The 16,842-nt window shown below is 39.8% G+C and overlaps 1 protein-coding gene across 1 annotated transcript in view; it reads right to left on the bottom strand.

Annotated features, from left to right (window-relative positions):
* The window catches only part of ENPEP (glutamyl aminopeptidase), an 83,891-nt gene extending 72,303 nt beyond the window's left edge, over positions 1-11,588 (bottom strand). Inside the window, exon 1 of the mRNA XM_032398880.1 lies at positions 10,960-11,588. Coding sequence (XP_032254771.1) covers positions 10,960-11,588 — 629 coding nt within the window. The remainder of the gene's footprint in view (positions 1-10,959) is intronic.
* Between the last annotated feature and the right edge of the window lie 5,254 nt (positions 11,589-16,842).

Here is a 16,842-nt window from a genome sequence, read left to right as displayed (position 1 = left end):
GTGATGAAAGATATATGGAAAATAAAACAGGGTAAGTGACAGAGAAGAACCTAGGAAAAATTGTGAGCACCATTAGGTAAAATAGTCAGGGGCAATCTCTTGGAGTAGGTAATGGTTTGCTGAGATCTGAGTGATGACAAAAAGCCAGACAGGGTAAGCGTAAGAAAAATGTATTCTAGCAGAGAGAACAGCAAGGGCCCAGTTGCTAGGAATGAACTTCATGTGGTTGAGGACCTGAAAGGTGTCCAATGTGGCTGAAGTCCAGTGAACCAGAGGGACTGGGGCCAAAAAAAGAGTTTGGCTGGTCAGCAGGGGCCATGGTAAGAGTCTGCATTTCATTTTGGTTCAAAGATGTATTATATACATTAATGGATCTAAGAAATAATATGCCATAGGTCAACACCCTTCTACAAGAAATTACAATATTTTTTAATTTATTAAAAAAAACCTTTCTAGATATAAAAATTACTTGCTCAAAGCTCAGCCAAGAAACCTCATCTGTAAAAATTAAAACCAGAAAAGTGGCTGTCTTTTTGAGACAATTGACTGAGGGAGAGAACTTGCTGGGACGATTGAAAAAAATCTATCTTATAAGGGATGTGGGTAACAAAGATGTATGCATTTGTCAAAATTCATTGAATTGTGTCCATTAGGTTTGTGTGCGGTTAAACAAACAAATATACATAAATTTTACTGAAAAATAATTGTAAATGAGCAGTAAGTTCTAGCAAATAAGTTGTATTTTGTGGTAGTATAGTTAGCAATTCAGAAACAACCTTTTCTGTATTCTAGGCTTCAGCAAATGAAAAAAAAAATGAGGATAATGGAAGGCAGGCTTCTCACTGTTGGGGAAGAGAGTTACAAATCTGTAAAGGGGAAAGACTAGAATGTATCCTTGATATTGAATTGTAATTGCGGGTTTGGTATAAATTCAATGATTTTTTGTGTAGATATAAGTAGATGGCTATAAAAATCCAAACTGAGACATATATTTCTGAATTCTGTCTGCCGAGCAGAACTAGGAGCACTGACAAGCTTGGAGCAAATGAGCACAGCTAGTTCCCAGATGATGATTTCTAAATACCACTCTCCACTCAAAGGAACCAGACTCCTTAGAGAAATGGCCAATTCCAGTGAGGAGTCAGGAAAAGTCCAAGATGATCCTGGAACATCTTGCTTTGCCCCAAAGTAAGGAAGTTCTCAAAGGATCATGGAAACAAGTCAAAGGACACAGAAGCCCACTTGAGTGGACTACCACTGGTCAAATCTGGGGGAATTATAATGTCAAAGTAAATAATGAAATTATAACCCATTGACTAAAATAAGAATCCACGAATCCTTATTCTGATATATATATGGGGGGGTAGGGGAAGCTGGGGTTTTTTACAGTAGATTTCCTATTAATGATTTTAGGAGGAATGATGGCTTTAGAAAAATCATCAGTGGATACCAAAACAAGAGGGCGACAGTTTGAAGAAAGGGGTATCTGAGTGGTTTCAAAGAATCTCTCTGAAAATTACATACAAAGAGAAAAACTGTAACTTTACAGTGGGGAAACTGTTGGGCACCACCTTAAGCAAGTGATCAAGGACAGAATCGCTAATCACCGGACAAACAAAGGTAATCTGTCTCCTGATAGGATTTCCTGAGAGGGACACGGCACCGCTTCTGTGAAATTGCTGACAAAAACTGCTTGACTTGCCTTTTTAAATCATGAGGAGAGTCAGATAAACTGAAATTGAGGAACCTTCTCAAAATAAGTGGCCTGTACTCTTCAAAAATATCAAGGTTATGAAAGACAGAGAAAGGCTAAGGGACCGTTCCAGTATGAAGGAATCTAAAAAAGGCATATGCAATGCATGAATCCAGACTGGATCCTGGACTGAGAAAAAATAGCTCAGAAGGGCATTTTTGGGTTAATTGATGAAATTTGATTATGACTGTGGATTAGATAATTGTATGGTATCAATGTTAAATTTTCTGATTTTGATAACTGCACTGGGCTAACGGTGGGGAATGTCCCTGTACTTAAGAAACATACACTGAATATAGAGATGTAAAGGGAAATAATGTGTCAAATACTGTAAATGGAGAGAGAGACAGAGACAGAGGCATGGGGTTGGAGGGGAAATAGGACAAAATGTTAACAATTGGTGAATCTGAGTAAAATGTTTCTAGGAGTTCTTTGTACTATTTTTGTAATTTTTCTGTAAGTTTGAAATTCTGTCAAGATAACTTATCCAAAAAGCCTCAAGAATTTATTCTTCCATAGAGTCGTTACTGATTAGTTTTTGTGATGGTAGCAGCTTAGTTGAAGTTTCTAACAGTGTGCAGACTGGAGAGAATTGCAAACACATCAGGATATAAAGAAACCCGCACACTTTCCCAGGGTACTAAGGTTTTACAATAAGCTCCACCAAGCTCCAGCCCCATGTTTAGTCAGCTGCCTTTTCTTCTGAATTCTTCTGGCTTCTGATTTCTTCCAGAGGCAGAAGAAAGGGAAAAATCACTCTCTGCAAGAATGTTTCAGCTTAGTCACACTTCAGAAATAAGCCAGCTAACTAATTTGGGACTAGGAGTGTGTGTGTGTGTGTATGTGTGTGTGTGTGTGTGTGTGTGTGCTTGCTCACGCATGAGAGAGGGAGAGAGAGGGTAGGGGGTCAGGGTGAGGAGGGAGTGGGATTCCACTTTTCAAAGCAATAGCCATTGGTAAGTTTCCAAATGCTCTGTTTCAGTCTCTGCTCTGTGCTAAAGTTCATACCCTCAAGTACCCAAAATAGAGAACTTTCAGTCGTTCCTCACCTTCTCTCTTTAAAAGAGGTTGTGCTTGATTATACACAAAAGTTGCCTCCCTAAATTAGAGTATCTCGGAACCTGCCTTTGGAAATGGAGCAGAACGGTGTTGGTGGCGTCTGTGTGTCGTGCATTTGGTCCATCTCAGTGTCCTGTCAGTGAACGCTAATCACATCAAGTCCAGCTCAATTATAGTGATTGATGTAAGTAAAGTGATGTAGGTAAAGTTGCATTCAACAACCAGAATGGCTACCAAATATGTATTGTTTTCTTTTTTAAGAGTACAGAGCCAATATGATTTCAGGGGGGGAAACCTTCTTCTTTTTTCTTTTTTTTTTAAGATTTTATTCATTTATCTGAAAGAAAGTGCACAAGGGGGTGGTGAAGAGACAGAGGCAGAAACAGATTCCCCACTGAGCAGGGAGCCTAATGTGGGGCTCCATCCTGGGACCCCCGAGATCATGGCCTGAGCCAAGATCATGACCTGAGCCGAGATCATGACCTGAGCTGAAATCAAGAGTCGGATGCTTAACCGACTGAGCCACCCAGGCACGCCGGGGAATACCCTCTTCTAAGAGTAAAAATTCCAAGATTCCAAGCCTACTTCAGCCCTTTAAAGTGTGATCTTAAAAAAAAAAAAAAAAATGAAGTGTGATCTTGTGCCAGTCACAAAACATACTGATTCTTAGAGTCCTGATCTATCAAACCCAGTTACCAAAGTACATCTGGACTTTTCACAGGGTTATGTGGGGGTGAGAAGGGGTAGATCACATGGAGTAATATATTTGAAATTCCCTTCACATTTACATGATAGGATTAGGATACACCTCATCTATTTTCTTTAACTCCAGAAGGCTAACTATGCTTTCTGTGAATGCATTTTCCATAATGAACAGACTTCAAAATTCATCCATTAAACAGGAGTATCTATACTGGAACAAAAGTACTCAGTGTATAAATACTATAGGCAATATAACGATATTTTTCAATAGTAACTTGTGATTTTTTTCTCATGAACTCCTGTAGAACTCAAAAGCCCCTACTTTTATATGCTAAATTCCATCCAAAGTTACTGAAGTTTTCCAAATATTTGCAAATTTTATTTTATTCTTTTAAAAGATTTTATTTATTTATTTGACAGAGAGAGACACAGCGAGAGAGGGAACACAAGCAAGGGGAGTGAGAGGGAGAAGCAGGCTCCCCGCCGAGCAGGGAGCCCGATGCAGGGCTCAATCCGTCATGACCTGAGCCGAAGGCAGATGCTTAATGACTGAACCACGCAGGCGCCCCATATTTGCAAATTTTAAAACAAGGTATATAAGATGCAAAACAACTTTAGATCATAACTTCTTTGGGGAGGTTTTACTTGGTGATTGAAACTTCCTTTTATAATCAGATGCGTTGTGCTGCAAATCAGTGGGAAAAAACCTGGCTGAGAGCACAGTACGTTCAGGAGTGACTCCTGAGCATGTCCTGAATAATTATAATCCCAGACAAATGTGCTGAGCTAAACCGTTTTTCCATAGGGGCCTCTCTATGTCATGTTAATAAGTCACTTACTAGACCCGGCACATTAAAAATACAATCCTGTGTAGCTTATTAATTTACAAAAGGGAAGAAATCCTTGTACATCAGTTCAAGGTGACTTTAGAGAAAGTTGGAGAAAGAGGGGGTGAGGATGCAAGTCACAGACCACTTCACTCTGAATCAACTTTAAAAAGAATTACTTGATTACCTCATAAATCATCTGGCACACTGTTTCCAAAGAAGACTCTTGGGTTATGTTCAGCAATTTAGTAACTTAAACCAGCTAAATAAAGGGCAAGGTCAGGGTGAAAACCTTAAACAAAGACCATCTGATGCAGGGGAGGCAGCCACAGTTGCTAAGAGTCTATGCAGACTAAGTAAAGGGTTCCAGAATTAAGTAGGGGAGCTGATTAGTGCAAGACAACCCATCTAGATTATTCAGACTCCAACGTATTTTTTTAAGGATTTGAGAGAGACAGAGAAAGCATGTGTGTGTGAGCACGGGGGAGGGACAGAGGCAGAGGGAGAAGCAGGCTCCCCACTGAGCAGGGAGCCCAACGCACTGCGGGGCTCGATCCCAGGACCCTGAGATCATGACCTGAGCCCAAATCAAGAGTCAGTCGTTTAACCAACTGAGCCACCCAGGCGCCCCCAGACTCCAGCATATTTTTATGGTGGTTTGAATGAACCAGTTAATTATTGAAATTTATTTTCCAGTTGCTTTTTTTCTATGTAGAAGCCATTCAAGGTCAAGTAAAGTTTCCTGTTGTTTCCTTGCTTGCAAAATAAAAGAAATCACCAGGCCTCCTGCAACAAGTAAAAAGGCCAAAAAAAAAAAAAGTCTATTCTTTATTGATAATGGGTACACTGATAACATATCAGTCTGAGAATATAATGAATAAACTGACATACAACTAAAATTTCAAGACCAAATGCACAAATGAGTATACATATCCCTGCATGTGAGAATTTACCACACACAGACTTAACTAAGGTCATCTCACTGGTTTCTCTCCTGCCATGTTTCCACTGAACTCCTAATCTTTCTCAGAGGACCTAACCTTGTGCTTCAGACTTATTTATCCAAATGCCTACTGGACATGTCCTCCTGGATGCCTGACAGGCATCTGACAACAAACTCATGACGTTCTTCCCTCCTAAACCTGGTTCTTCTCTTCTATTTCCAGTATCAGGTAAATGTGTGAGCTATCAGATCTGATAACTGGGGCATTCTCTATCCATAACTAACTCATCCCTTTCCTATAGTCAGTCTGCAAATCCTGACCATGTTACCTCCTATTTTCTCCATCGTGTCCTCTTCTGTCTGTCCTGGAATCACTGTCCTATCTGATCCCCATCTTCTCTTTCTGGGATCACTGCAATATCTCCCAAATACCCACACATGGATTTAACTCTTTCCTTCACCAACCACCTAAATAGTCACGAGTTAATATTTCCTACATGCCTGCCATTAGCTATCCTTTCTTTCTTTTCCCTGACAGGCTTTCCAGAGTTATCTCTAGCTAGCCTCTTCATATAAACCTCTCCTACAAACTAATTTCTCATCCTCACTCTGTTTTTCTGACTTAGTGCCTTTCCTTTTTACCTGCTTTTAGATTCTTACTTGCCTTTGCCTTTTGCAATCCCACCATTATATCAGAATTCAGCTTCAATCCTAGCAATGCTGTAAACACCAAGAAAACCCAAACTAGAAACCATCTGTCCCTCTTGTAAATTCTTGTAATTCCTGTTAATGCCAAAGATTCTCAGTCCTTAAAATATGAAGACTGCATTCCCAAGTCAAAAAAAAAAAAAAAAAGTTTTTATCAATTCCTCTTCCATTCAATGAGATGGGGAGAAAAGGAACCAAGGCAAAATGTCCATCCTGACTGAGTGGGAAGATAGAGATGTTATTGGTGGAAAGTGGACTCCTTAATGGGAAAAGGGCTGGGGCTCTGCAGCACATCCCAGCATGTGCCAGAGGACATTGGTCATGGGAGAGCCTATGTGAAAATGTTTCTATATATCCATTCAGCAATATTTAAGTACTCACTGTGCTAGCTAGTGAACAAGAGAGGGACAGCCCAACTCCCAGCTGCGGAAGATTCCACGGTCTCATACCGTTGGGAAACTGCATACTCCAGAGATTCATGGCAGTCTCTAGAGGTTCATAGTGGATGTTATTATATAAAAGTCTCTCAGAAGAGACTTAAAAAAAAGAAGAAGAAGAAATACATCATTTTTGTATTTAGTATTATTGTCCAAACTAATTTGGCCACAGAATCCCTCCCCTGCTTTTTTTCTGATAATGGCTATTAATATCCTATGCAACTGGAACTCTGTGGAACAGCAAGTTGGAAAATGCTGTGTAAAGGTAGTTCAAACGCTAAGAAGGAAATGCTGGCCGTTGGAGAGAAGAAAATAGTATACACTTTGGAGATGTGAGTAGAGGGGAACTCTGCTTGGGAAGAGAGCAACTGGAAATGCTACGTAACATGGTAAGAGTGTGGAGGGTATTGGTGGTGTGTGCAGAAAAACACTCCAAAGCTTTCAATCCTTTTAAAAGTGGCTTCTTCTGATCATAAGGAACAGATCTGAGTAGGAAAAGCGACCTCTAAACTCAAACTTTCTTCTCCTAAGCCTCACTACAACTCTGCCCCCAGCAAGATGCTATGGCTATCATTGCCAGGGAGCTCTAAACTGGCTCTATCTTCTTCTCCAACTCTCCTCTTGCCTCTGAACTTTGAGGGAAAGAAGCCCAGAGAGTTGACTCTTCTCTGTGAAGTTCGAGTTCAAGTCCTGGTTGTATTTGCAGAAATCAAGTAATTTTACTTGATTTACTACTATTGAGCACACTCATATTTAGTTTGCACTGTGGTTGCAATGATAATATCCCAATAATAATATGCAACTGCTAATACTCAGTCCTGGAGTTAAATTTTACAATACGACAAAAGAGTCAGAAAATACAATTTGACTGATGCTTAAAAATATATTGCTATGATGGCATTTTAAATTGTAACAGCATCAAATATTACACAGCTCACTGTATAATATGAAAGAATAGTGCTGCTCCCAGGGAACTCACTCCTGCATCCTTATGTGGGCGCTGTGGATGAGAACCTTCCATAGGCCTGCATTGTCAAAATGTTACTTTACTTACAGGCTTGAAAAAAAAACAAACAAACACAAGAACAATGGACTCTCCTTCTATGCTTGAAATATTTCATAACAAGAAAAACAAAAAGTGTTCCATTTAACCTAAATGAGGTTACTGAGTATGTGCAGAACTGTTCCAAAAGCACGTATACAGGGCTGAACTAGCAGCATCCTGGGTAACGTGAGAGCCTCAACCGCTACCACGGAGAGCAGACGAGCTCAGCATTACCAGTCCTCCGTGAGAACCCACCTGGGCCCGCCTCTCTCACCAGTCTTGCTGGCCAACCATTACGACAGCCAAGTTTCAGCATATGAGCTCTCAAGTATATACTTTATGGTAAAATTTATTGGTACAGTAAGATAATCCAGAGTCAAATGAATAATATATATTTTAGTATATAATGCTTCTGTAATCTTATAGAGTCCATAAAGAAATTTACTAATGGAATCTTGTTCCATATTTTTTGGCCTTCCTGTAGTGTATAGAGTTTTTATAATATTTTGGTGGCTTTACTCAGACGAAGTTTCTACTGTTTTCTCAACCCAAGAAACAATTTTAAAGTCTTAGCAATAATCACTTGAAAGTTTTGACTTGTTTTCAATTCAACTAGTGAATTTTTAGAATCTCTTGAAGGTGGATATCCTTCCAAATATTATGCCTTTCCTTCCCAAACTGGGAACACTTTAAAAACTCATTTAATCCTTAGTGAAGCTCAGAGAAATAGGCACTTTTACTCATTGTTTGTAGAAATGTAATTTGAGATGTATTTTTGAAAGTCAGTTTGGAGAGACACACAGGCGCATGCGTATGTTATATATACGTACATGTGTGTATACATACACACAAATGCATGCATCCGTACATATACAGTTTGGGCCAGCTTCCTACGAAATTTCCCATAGAATTATTATAAAATGTTATGTATGTTATACATATTTTTATTAGGAATTTTTTATATTATATTATATTTTTATAGGTGTTTATAAAAAAGGTAAAAAAGTAGGAGAAACTTAAATGCCCAAATTTAATGGAAAAGTGGAATAAAGTACATTATATTCATATAATAGACTATCATGTATCCATTAAGTCATCTACCAAACCATGTTAAAGTTTTTTTTTTTTTTTTTTAAAGATTTTATTTATTTATTTGACAGAGAGAGACACAGCGAGAGAGGGAACACAAGCAGGGGGAGTGGGAGAGGGAGAGGGAGAAGCAGGCTTCCCGCGGAGCAGGGAGCCCGATGCGGGGCTCGATCCCAGGACCCTGGGATCATGACCTGAGCTGAAGGCAGACGCTTAACGACTGAGCCACCCAGGCGCCCCCATGTTAAAGTTTTGATACATTCTAAAAACAGGTTACACAATACAACGTACAACATAATGCCATCTTTATCTGTATTCAGAAAAAATCCTGGAAGAATATCTGCCTAAATACTAATAATGGCTATACTTCACTGATAAAATTTCCTCTATTTTCCAAGTTTTCTGGAGTGAATGTGTGTTATTTATGAAGTAAACAAAATAAATGTGACAAGTTTCTTGATATATTTGTACTCTTTGACCCAGCAATTCTACTTTATTGAATATATCCTAACATAAGGAAATAAACAGATATATTCCTAAAGGTTTATTACAACTATGTTCTTTTCTGACGCTTTTATTGTGATGAATACTGAAAGCAATTTAAATATCCAGTATTAGGAAACAGGTCTTAAAAACATAACAGTGCATTCATGCACAGCCTTTTAAAATCAGATTCTTGAAAATATGGAAGAATGAGAGGAAATGCTTACATGAAGTCAAAAGGTATACAGATAGATACATAGATATTATATAATTACAATTTGATTGCCTAAAAAAATATTCATTAACATGTAACCAAAGTTACCACTGGATGTGAAGTTTCTCTTTATAGTTTCTTCTGATTTTCCTTCTTTATAATTTTCCATGCTTTCATTATTTTTAATTTTTATAAACAGAAAAAATATATGTCAACAATAAAGAAGCTTGTTTTATTGCCAGTGATATGAAGATACAGTATATGAGCATGTTCCCTTCAAATATTTTTTTCAAACTATCGTTTCTATTCGATTTATTAGTGTATCCCACAGTAATATAGGGATACTTAAACATTTCATTTTAGTCCCTGGGTCTCTCTGACAAACAATAGGAAGAATTTTGACCAAAAGCTTTACTTTGCTCTGTAAGATGCTTAAAACAACACAGGGAGGGGATATTCAGTGGGCTGGCCCCAGACTCATATTTCTGAACTGTGACACTAAGGTTTCCTAATGATTTGCCTGTCAAGAATCCACAAAAGCAAAAGTCAAAGCAGTTTCAAGTTCACTGATAACCTCAGTATAGCCTTCCTTCCTGATGCAAGGCCCACACCCACAGAGTGAAGTTTTTTTTTTAATTCATTGAGAGAGTTTATGCCCTTAACATAGTTCTAGTAATAGCATCTGATTGATTGTCAAGGCAAGTAACCATCTTTGCTAAACTCAGAAATGCAAAAATACATATATTAATTTCTTTTTTTTTTAAAGATTTTATTTATTTATTTGACAGAGAGAGAGAGACAGCGAGAGAGGGAACACAAGCTGGGGGAGTGGGAGAGGGAGAAGCAGGCTTCCCGGTGAACAGGGAGCCCCATGCGGGGCTCGATCCCAGGACCCTGGGATCATGACCTGAGCCGAAGGCAGACGCTTAACGACTGAGCCACCCAGGCGCCCCCATATATTAATTTCTTGATATATCTTTATATTCTTAATCACTTAATATATCATTTATGTTGCAAAAAACCATTGCATATTGAGTGATGGACAGTAAGCCCAAAGAGTTATCCATATGCCGCCACTAATGTGTGAACTCAATGAGTGTTTATTAAAAGCTTAAGTGTGAAACATAGTTCTGGCCATACAAGATAAAGACAGACAGACTCCTGCCTTCCTTCCTAGATAAAGACGCAAAGACAATTCTGTGGATTTTACATACCCTTTCAACATCTCTTCTCCAATAAAACACTCAAAATTATAATTAACATTTATTGACTTCCACTTAAATTTAGTGTAATATATATTTAAAAGTTCACTTTTAAATCATTGTCATATAGCCCAAAACCATGGCCATGAAATTTACCAAACACATGTATTTTTAAAAAAATCTGGAGGTAGTTTCTGTAAGCAGTTTCTGCATTCGGACAGGATGTAGTACCTTATGATTTTTCCTGATGAAATTAGAGACTTACACTGATTCTTTGGACTCCAGGAAGCTCACTCTGTACTTTCAAGTTTTCTGATAGGCTTGGAAAATACCACAGGGCAAGAGTTTTTGTTTCCCAGGTGAACAGGCAGAATCGAAACCAAGTTTAGGTAACAGACCAACAAAACAATTAAAAGGGGGAAAGTGAAAAGGAAAAGGAAAGAAGTGGAAAGCAAATATGTGAGCTGAGGGTAAATAAAGCAAAAATGAATATTTACTTGATTTGCCCATTCTCCTTGTACGTCGTTCTGTAAAATCCCACGAGCGAGCCGTTCAGCCAGCCGGCGAACTTCATGGTCAGGAGGTAGGCACCGTCGCCACTGCTGGGTGTAAGCTCTTCTTCCGCCTCCATCACCACATACTCCTGCTTTTTGTACTCGAAGCACCGCCTGACTTGCACCTGCTCCCCGGAGGACCTCTTCAGCTCGGGGAGCTGGGTGATCCTGGTCTCCCGCAGGTGCAGCCACAGGTACCGGGTGGGCGCGCTCACGTTGATGGAGATGGTCACGCTCCCTGTGTACGTGTCCTCCTCCAGCAGGGGCTTCACCTCCAAGTCATAGTGCACTGGGTTGATGAAGTCTGGCAGCCTGAAGTTTTTCCAGTCTCCACTTTCGTCTTCGCTGGCAGGGCAGACCCCCTGGTCCTCCGGAGGGCTCTCAGTGGAAGGGACTTGGGAAGGGACCGGAGCTGGGCCCTGCCCGGCGTCCCCGGTGGGGCTGCTGGACCTGGTCAAGCCCACGGAAAGTCCTACTATCAATCCTACCCCCACCACCACCGCACAGATGATGGCCACATGTTTCGTTTTAATGCAGTACCTCTTAGCGTCCTCTCCCTCCGCAAAGTTCATTTTTGTTTCCAAAGGCAAATATTACACATAAAAGGATGGTAAATTCAACTAATTCACCAACTCACGTCAGCCGACTTCCTTTTCAAATTGGAAGGAATTCCCTGGCTTGGCAGCCTGTTTCCCTTTTGCGCACACCCCTCTCTGGCTCTCTGCGTGTCTCCTCTCCGCTCGCGTTCCCCACCAGCCGCTCAGGGCTGGACGCGGAAAGGAGGGGGTGGGAGAAGGGCTCCAGAGGGGAGGCTGAGCTGGAGGAAGAGGACTGACGAGAACACTGCCACTGCTCCCCTTATAAACTACTCCCCTTATACCACTCCGCCCCTCCTGCTCCGCAGTGAGTTAAATATAAAATGGGGCTTAGCTTATCAGAGAGCGGGAGGATGAGACTTTGCCAAAGTCCTGTCAGCAGCTTTCGGGGAGAGAGCGTTCGTTCCGGGAGAGAAGTGTGCTTGCCATAGGAAAACTCAACCTTTGCCACTGGGGCTACGGCTTCTTCCTGTTGTGCTCGCAATCTCTCTCTCCTCACCACAGGGCTTCTTGGATTTCAGCTGTTTCATCCGGTAGCTCGCCAAAGAAGCTAAGTGTTTTCTTTTCGGTTCCCCCCCTCCCCTTTTACATAAACACTCAGACTCTGCCTTTACCAAAGTCAAACCCTGGACTGGGATGTGCAAAGGGATACATAAATTCAAGGACCACTTAGGTACTCAGTAAATAATTGTTGAATTGCTGGACTAGCAAAGCACAGCCAAGTGACTCTGAATCCGTTTGGTAAATGCTGGATGGGAGAAGGAGAGAACGTGAAATGAGCCAAAGAGGTCCTGGAGCTGAAGAGCATAAAAAGACCAAAAAAGAGGCAGAAACGGAAAGGATTGAAAGGACAGAACGACAAGGAAGATAAACTCGTTAGGTTAGATAACTAACCTGGGGTAGCTAAACTCATCTCTGCAGCTGGCCTCCCAGTGAGAATGGCTTCCTTAGACTTGGATGTGTAGATCATGTTTGCAGCAGATTCCAGATGTGAAAGCTGGCCTGTTGGGAGATCCATTATCTGTGTAAATCGGTTGCCTCTGAATGACAAGGGCAAGATGGAAATCACAGCAGCGACCTGAATGTTTATGAGGAGCTGAGGTGTAGACCCCCAAGCCATCTCTAACAGTAACGATTCAATCATAATTATCAGAAATCTGAGAGCTTTCTATGTGCCAGGCACTATGCTAAGTACATTATAGAAGTTATTACTTGAGTCTTCCCAACAACTCTACAAGGTTGGTACTATTTGGATGCCCATCTTAGAGATGGGAAGACTGACATTTACAGAGGTTAAGGCACTTGAACAAGGTCACACAATCAGCAAATAGCAGAATTGGAGTTTGTATCCAAGTTGTCTGAGTCCAAAGTCCATATATCTAACAACACCGCCTCCATTCTCTGCAGAGGAGAAATATTGAAGGGTTAAGTTGTTATGAAAAACTTCGTCAATATTTCCCAAAGTACAAAGTATTAGTAGATATACTTGCAGAGCAGGCAATGCTGGGTTAGCTAAAATTAAGAATGTTCTTTTACTACCATCCATTCTTTCAGAGCCTCCAGATGGTAACATATATTGTGAATCTCCAGAAGAAGATAGACTCTTGAATAATTTCTACATTGAGTTGATGAGAGAACATTTTTGATGACATAACTTTCATGGGACTTGGTTCCATGGAACACTCAGAAATGCTACTTTAAAGTGTTCCAAATTACCAACTAAACAAACGGGGTGGGGGGTAAAGATTTTAAAAGCAAAAGAGTCCATTTTGCTCTGTACATTTCCATTGTTCTCTCAGAAAATAGTAGTAAGAAAAATAGAATTGAAGGGAGGTGGGATATACTTTTCTCGATGATAGGTTCATCTTGTATTTGTTAATTTCACATTCTGAAGCAATCTTAGACTTTTTAAATCATAACATATTTAATTTTGGCAAATCAAATTCCTGAGTTTGAGCCCTCAAGAAAGCCCCTTTTTTATTGGAAAGATCTCCTGACATTTCACTAAATGAAAGGGAAAATGTGGATCATATTTATCTCAACATACTGACTAAAATGAAAAATATTTGGAAGAATGTACATAAAATTGTGTTAAACTGGAAGCATTTCTAAAAAAATCTCAGCTGAGACAAACACACCTGAAAGTCTTAAATTCAACCACATCTAGAAAGACAGCAATGTTACCACCAATCCCTATGCTTGTGGCTAGACTGAACAAAGTAGCTAAGAGACCTTTGGGGTAGAGTGCACTCAAGGGGGATTAAGAATGGTCAACTGCCATAAAATATCTCCCCTCTTCTGCCAAAAATTCCACCATAAGGGATTCATTATTTAAATGTAATATTTTTGATAGAAATAAAATACCTTAAATCCATGTATGTAGTGTATGTGTATACACACATGCACACATCTGTGTAAATTTTGAGTCTAAGTCCCAGTTCTAACCACAGCATCTTAGTCCCACCCCATAAGGACTGCCTACACCCAGTGAAGGGCACTACATCTTATCAGGATCAGTATGTTAGGGTTCGCCTGATGTTGTAGCGGTAAATCAGCCAGCCAGATAAGTGGGTGTAGCAGAGCCAGTGTATGCACTAAACACATCTAGGATCAACATATTAGGGTTCACTAAATACAAAGCCCCTAGCTTTCATAATGTGATGACACTACACTCCATGACAGTGTACTTGCTGTCCTTCCTCTCATTGACACTGAAATATTGAGTCCGTGGCAGGAGGCTCTTGATCTTGAAAGCCAAATCTAATCCACAGCAAAGGTCAAGGCAGTCACTGATGGAGGACAGAGAGAGAGAGAGAATCTATTCCTAGAAGGAGACCAATGAACCATCATAGGCACTCACCTAGATTAAACAGTTTATATTGGCTAATCCTGTGTTGAAAAATCTACATTAGATATAAGTAACTTGAAAAGACTACCTCTGGTCAGTTTCCACTTAGTCAGTTCAAGCCCATGGAGTGAATGCAAAGCCGTTCATCATAGATCCTAGACCACATTCCGCCTGCCCACAACTTTTGATAATGTGTGTTATCATTTTGTACCTGAGGAACAAAGTCCAATATCTGTTCCATATAGGGCATAAATGTTCATTGATTGCTTATTGAATAAACAAATGAGTGGATAAATAGAAAGGAGGGAAAAGAGCACCAAGAATCCAGAATGGGAATAATATAACAGAAATGTTGAGATAAAACAAACTCAGTTCAAATTTCAAGAGTCACTGGAAAGAAGTTTCCTGGAGATGAGGACCTGGAAATCATATCTGATCTTGAGGAGGTAAGGGACTTCTTGGCTAATTCCTTCCCACAGCAGGTAGATTGATGCAAGAGACCCACTGTAATACTGAATACACAATGTGGACCTCCCTTTTTCACTTGGAGCTTAAAGTTTAAAGCTTTTCTGTTAGGTCCCAGGAATGACATTTACCCCAGAGGCTACTGGGCCTTCTATGGACGTGGGGTGCTGCCAGCTCACCTGCGAACTAGGAACATCTCCAAAAATGTTGTCAGTAATTAATATAATAGTGTGACTATTTGACTGACTCTTTACTCCTATTAGTTGATCAGAGCTGAACTCCATGGTTCAGCAAAATAACAAACAATAATGGCAAGCTATAGTCATAATAGAAGAAGCAGAATCTGCAAACCAGGCTGTTTAATATAGGGAACAAGGAAGATGGGAACCCGTTTGTCTTCACCTTGCTACAGGGTCACCTTTATCAAGCATGTCAATTTGATAAACCCAATGGTCAATCCAGGTATTTCTGAACTTTAAAGGTTTAGTTAGAATTGGAAAAGGAGAGTGCCATTGCATCTGACTTGGTAGACCAGGAAGTCTAAATCCATACTGGCAATGTTCAGTGTGATCTTGGTCAATTATGTCTTATTTCCTATTCTTCATCTTTTATTTGAACTCAGCAAATGTTTTAAAGGGTCCAACTGGTTTTAAGATTAAGTGAACTCAACTAACTTTTTCCAGGAGCTGAAAATATCTGCAGATATCAGGACAGAAAATGTTTAGCATGCCACATCTAACTTCTGTTGGTTGGTAATAATGAATTTGTCCAACGACTGGCACAATGTGGACAACTACACAGCAAGGAAGATGAGGAAGAGTAGAGTGAGAAAGAGGGTCAAGAGGAAAAGAGGAAGGATTTTCAAAGAAGATGATGAGAAGAAACCTCCAAAACATATCTAAACGTAATTCAACAAAAAATAAAAATCAATGAAACGATCGGTTTATGTCTTCTCTATTCTTTATTGTTTCTAGACTGACTTGAGAGTCCTTCTGCAGGGTTTTCTGGGGTACACAGATTGTGTTCATGATGTCCCCCACCCATATTACCCACGTGCACCAGGGTTTCATAAGTCACAAGCAACAATCATGTTTCTTTTTTTTTTAAGATTTATTTATTTATTTATTTGAGAGATGGGGGGAGGGGCAGAGGGAAAGGGAGAGAATCCTCAAGCAGACTCCCCACTGAGCATGGAGCCCGACTGCGGACTCAATCCCAGGACCCTGAGATCATGACCTGAGCTGAAATCAAGAGTCAGGAGCTCAACTGACTGAGCCACCCAGGCACCCCAACAATCATATTTCTGTTATCCATTTGGATCACCCCGGAAAAAATCAGTAGTTCACTTTACCTACCTCTCAAAAAATGTCTGGGCCACTCTTCAGTCATTCATTTTTTCAATCGTTCAACAGATATATATTGACTCAATAAATACTTAATTCTTAACAAAAATTTACTGGACAAGGAATTCTAGGATAAACTTTAAAATGTGGATATTAAAAAAAAGTTAGTAAATACTCTTAAAGGCATGTATGCAAACCCTTTGTTCTTAGAATGTAGAGGTTTTGAAAATATTCAGAAAAGCAAAGAAAATAAAACAAAAGGATTTATTATTTCTGTAATTTTAAACTGCTTTCCTATTGGGTTCCCTAATGTCACTAATACACTGGGAAACTGTGGCAGGATAGAGAAACAACAGGAGAAAAATAATAGTGGTAATATAGCCCAGATGTCTGTTGCTCTCAGAATTTCAAAATTATCTTTATAAATTTTCTCAGTGCGTTAAACAATAGCTCTAGATTCTGAGTTTTAAAACTTCCTAATGTGCTGAATTCACTCAACATTTTCTTTTAGTCTTTGTAATGTCAAAATTCTTGGCAATATTTTCTCTCTCTCTCTCTATCTTGTCTCTCCTAT

Source organism: Phoca vitulina, unplaced genomic scaffold (genome assembly GCF_004348235.1).
Source record: "Phoca vitulina isolate PV1807 unplaced genomic scaffold, GSC_HSeal_1.0 scaffold3, whole genome shotgun sequence".
Classification (NCBI taxonomy): Eukaryota; Metazoa; Chordata; class Mammalia; order Carnivora; family Phocidae; genus Phoca; species Phoca vitulina.
Note: the sequence above shows the minus strand (reverse complement) of the source record. Positions and strands in the feature narration are given on the sequence as shown.